At 44.5% G+C, this 4989-nt stretch overlaps 1 protein-coding gene across 1 annotated transcript; it reads right to left on the bottom strand.

Moving 5' to 3' along the window:
* Positions 1 to 2513: 2513 nt before the first annotated feature.
* Positions 2514 to 3441, bottom strand: SARC_10864 (hypothetical protein; the record flags this gene model as incomplete). Its single annotated transcript, XM_014295072.1, has 1 exon — positions 2514 to 3441. A coding segment is annotated over one exon (928 nt), but the record flags the coding sequence as incomplete, so codon positions are not given.
* Positions 3442 to 4989: the final 1548 nt, after the last annotated feature.

Below are 4989 nucleotides of genomic sequence, written 5' to 3'. Positions count from 1 at the left end.
TTACTGCAACTGTCACACGAAGCCTTTGCCTGCATGGTTAGGTTCCATTCCATTCTCTGACGATGAACAAATGCGCATGATCGAACAGTTACGCACATAGTGATAGGCAGAAAATTATCCACCACACACACATGAATATATATCAGAGGCCGGAAGGCGGACCACACAGACCTACTGGCGTATGCTGAAGCCCCAATCTAAGTAAGCACATACCCACATATCAACCTCTGTTTGCAGTGCGACCATAACAAAGACGATGTATCACGCGTGCATCCAGTCATCGAGAACGAGAGAATAAACCCAGACGTGTTACCACAGCCCCATAAACTCATTTCACACTCAACATCACAAGCCTCGCTAAACACGACATCCCTGCAGTCTACTACACAAAGCGTTGTTACGCTTATCATGCGCCCCTCAGACTGGGATGTTTCAAGTGCCAATCCGTGAGTGCTACATCGCCACAAAGAATAAAACAACGTACATAATATATATATATATATATATATATAGCGTACATGCAAACAATGTGGACTGTGGCTTTTTTGTACTCTTTAGTATTGTCGTACCATCTTACATAGAACACGTGGTCAGACAAGCGGTGCTCTACCTGAACTAGGCGGCTGTTAACTTTAGCATAGGCTTCCGATTACGCAACCAAACGCATGCATACGCGCATATCAACACACATAGATGTACATATATTCATATGCATATATGCAAACAAATAATTGCACACGTGTACATTGCTGTACATCATGGGTTACAAAACCATTCCTGCCCTGGTCGCGGGAGGGCAGGTGACGCTGGCATTGGACGCAGAAGTGCCGAACTTCTTTCCTCATGGCTACAACATGCCCAAAAGGCAATGTCAAGGCTATTCGGTTAGGTTAAGTGTGGTACGTTTTCGTGAGAGCTGATTGGTACATCGAGTGTCCTGATAATTTTTTGTCGTCATTCTAGATGGTAGCATTCCTTGTTCACTCTGGCTGAGAGCATTGATATACAATTGGATTCACATACACACACACCCAATCAACCCGACAGGTACTAACGCACACATTCATTTAGAACAAAACAGACCTACCTTTGCCAGCAAACATCTCATCCTTCAGGAATTCAGCATTTCGGAATCTGCAATGAAAGGACACAGCCAATTCAGCATGCAAACTTATAGTACAACATCCATAGACGCCCTGAAACAGCATTGCAGATAGTGTGACACGCTGGGGCCATATCTGACGTTACGAGCGAACCCTTCAATCAGAAAAACGTAATGTTCCGCATAAACATGTTTTATCAACAGTACACAACGCCAGTTTAGTAAACAATACACGAGCTTGCAGATGATCTGCGAGCTGAGGATTGATACGCACATATTCGCCTACCTTTTAGGATCTTTGCTTTGGAGAATTCCCTTCAGGACGATGTTGTAGGAGTTAATATTCAATGGCACGTTGTCTCTCTGCAGACGTCGTAGCAGCGCCAGAGCCAGCTCATCTCTCCCACCGGTCGCATAGGCATCCAGCATACAGTTGTGCGTAATCTACGGTGAAAAAGAAAGAACTGAACAAGTATTTCGTGACCTGGAAATTGGCATTCGATAGTAATTACTCGGACCAGATGTTGACCTTACACCGGAGATACACTTCATGGATAGGAGAAGGAAAATTTGAGAAAACGCTGTACACGTTTGTTATAAAAGAGGATTACATGCCTGTAAGTTACCTGATTAGGAGGGAACCCCTTCTGTTGCATCTCTGTGATGACTTGTTCGGCTGAGCGCCAATTCCCGACCACGGCAAGCGCTCCCATTATCTGCGTATAGGTAATCACTCCCAGACCATTCGGCACCATCTCTGTACATTGACGAAGTCGCGGCGAATGAGAAGCAATGATTTGATATATAGTGTAATACGAGCGTATGACGTTCAGAAGATGTACAACCCGCAGTAAGGGAAGTTCATATGATGTCTGCGTAGGGGATGTATGAGCCACACAATTTGGTTAATGGGGACAACGGAGGTGTGTAGGTGCAAAGATGTGCGTTTAAGATCCTCTTTATTGGCCTATACGATTACCATTTTTGACTCGGGAATATGAGACCCAAATGCTTGCATGTCCGCAATCCTGTTTAGAAATGTAGCAACGAAACACTCAATTTCGCTAGTTTACTAGTAGGACAGCTAGACAAGCACATATGCGAAGTACACATATACTTATGCTTAACCTACTGTACACATATACTTATATTTGGCCTATAATACATGCATATTCACCCCCTCGCCCACGGGCACGAAGCAAAACACATACTGAAGTAATACCCAAAAGTAAAGACATACACTCCTCCAGAAATTGTAATGGCTCGTTCCCTCACCACCTAGCGAGCGAATGCAGGCAGTTTAACGCTGTTGGTAACCGATGCGGCCGCTCCAATATACAAATACCGAGGCAAGTAGATGTATACTTATGCGGAGAATACGAAATAGATACGAACAGAATCGTTACAACACCCACACTACCTCTTTCTTTTGCCAGCAACGCCAAACACGTCTCCGCCGCCGCTTTCTTCGGTAACCGCTTTACAGATTTCTTCAGCTTATCCAGGAAAAATCGGACCTCTCTCCGCGTTTTCCACTCGGCACTCGCCTGCACAGCCAGGGGGTCGACGTTTGATCGCACTGACACTAACTCGCCCTCTTTATTGCGCATTTGTTTGGTCACCTGCCACGTGTACCCACCCGCCATGATGTCCATCATCTCCTGCTCAGTTGTCGCGCGGTTCGTGGGGATGATGGTTTGGGCATAGGCTTGTGTCGGTGATTGGGGTTGTGGTTGTGGTTGTGGTTTTGGTGATGTGCCGCTGTTGCCCTTGGAACCACCAGGTTTCGCAGCATTCTTAAGATCAGGAATTACACTCTCACTCGTACTGGACGACGCCGTACCGAAGCTTTCCTCCACGGCAGACGAGGTCAGCCTATCAGCGCTTTCCATCGGTATCTCAGCGCCTGCTTCCGCAGTGCTTTCCGTCGCCACAGACGACGCAAAGAATGGATGGGATTCACGCATATTCCCTCCTGCACCTGCAGTACTGTCTGACGTTGATGCTAGACCACCTTCTTCTAGCCCGCCTGTTCTAAGGGAAGTTCCTTCCAGGGATACATCTCTAATGCCATGTGATCGTACTCGTGATTCAGGTACATCAAGAATATGATCTCTGCTCTCAACCGAAGTCTCCAACTGAGTCTTCCTGGGGCGTATGCGTTTTCCCTTGATCATTTTGGGAAGCTTTCGCTTACCATCACTGGGCTTAGCGCTACTCTCAGTATTTGTAATCTTGCTATCGCCGAGCAAGCTAGAATCCAGAAACGCGCTGAGTTTTGCATTCACCGCCTTCACACGGTCCACATCTCGCGTGCCAGAGCGCTTTTGTTTCACATTCTCAGTGTGTATGTGTGTATCCTTTCTGCTCTCACTTTCAGTGTATGAACGTGCATTTGACCGAATAATAAATGAATTATATGGAGAAATCCTAAACCCCGGATGATATGAGCCAGGACTGCAATACGCTTGCGTGCTGGGAAGGGCACTAGTGAGCGTAGAAATACTGCGCCCCTTGTCTGTAGACTGTGTATTCCGTACAAAAGACTTGTGAGCACAACCACGACTTGATGTAGAATAGCTATGTATCTGTCCACCGCATATCTCCCTATAGATGGGTGCGCACTCAATTAGTTCAACTCGGCCTGTTCGGCCGACTAACAGCCTTCTCTGCGCAGACACCGCTACACCCCTTCGTGCTAGCGAGGCCCCCGTCATCACGGGTGGCTGTGGCTATGCTCTAGTTCATCTCAGACGTGGTAATACCTTTGACTTGCATGCCAGAGGAATGTTACTTCGTGAATGTTCCGTTGTGATCACACAATCATACTGTTAATGACTGCCTCAGTCGCGTCATATACCCGGGGTGATGTATTTTTTGTAGGAAGTATTATTGCGCGCCTTTGGAACAGAAAATGTGGGTATGCGTGGCTGACCACAATACGTTTTACGTTGTAACGTATAAAAATCAAATATGTATGTGTACGTACCTTTTTACTTTTATATATGTTTATATTGATTCGGTTCCCTCTCTAGGCTGTATGGGTGCAATATTTAGGTTCTAATTTGTAGTCAAAAGTAGGTATTTTCATAGTACAGTCCTTTAAAATTCATAATAGGTCAGACCCTTTCTATCCTACTTATACGTTATCACGTTTAAGTATCTCAAATTTATTTTGCCACAACGGGCGTAAATAATGAGAAGAATTGGGCTCGCAAGTCGCAAGGGCTAGAGGGACTTCAGCATGTAAACACGGAAACTTGCTATGGTTATCTGCAAGTACTGTTCGTATACACATAAACATATAGCTACTTACGTCAACCATATATCAAACGATAAGCTATCTCATACAACAATGGCTGCAAAAACCACACCCAACGATTTCTTGAAGCACATTGTGGGCAAGCCCGTGGTAGTTAAACTTAATAGTGGGGCTGATTTCAAGGGTATGTCGTTGAATCTATTTGAACAGAGGTGATTTCTGAAGCACGTGAGCATGGGCATCGTTTCTATGATTGCACATTGCTGAGTATATTTTTTTTGTATTATTCAGTACCTTTCCAAAGCACATGTGCATGGACACCGATTGTATGATTGCATATTACCTTTTCCTTGAATTGCGAGTGCATACACGGATACCTGTATGCGAATATGTATACAAGTATATTTTTTTCGTAATATTCAATTCCTTTCAATTATGCCTGCATTCTTGTTTACGTATGTATGTATCTAAGTGTCTCTTTATCTATGTGCCTATCTACCTATTTGTGTCTGTATATATGTATCTATGTATGTTTCTGTGTGTATGTAGGTGTATCCACGTATGTATGTGTATACGTATATAGGTATGTTTGTATACATGTCTATGTATATGTATGTATATATAT

The sequence above is a fragment of the Sphaeroforma arctica genome (assembly GCF_001186125.1).
Source record: "Sphaeroforma arctica JP610 unplaced genomic scaffold supercont1.1418, whole genome shotgun sequence".
Lineage (NCBI taxonomy): Eukaryota > Ichthyosporea > Ichthyophonida > Sphaeroforma > Sphaeroforma arctica.
The sequence above is the reverse complement of the archived record's forward strand: the minus strand, read 5'-3'. Positions and strand labels throughout refer to the sequence as shown.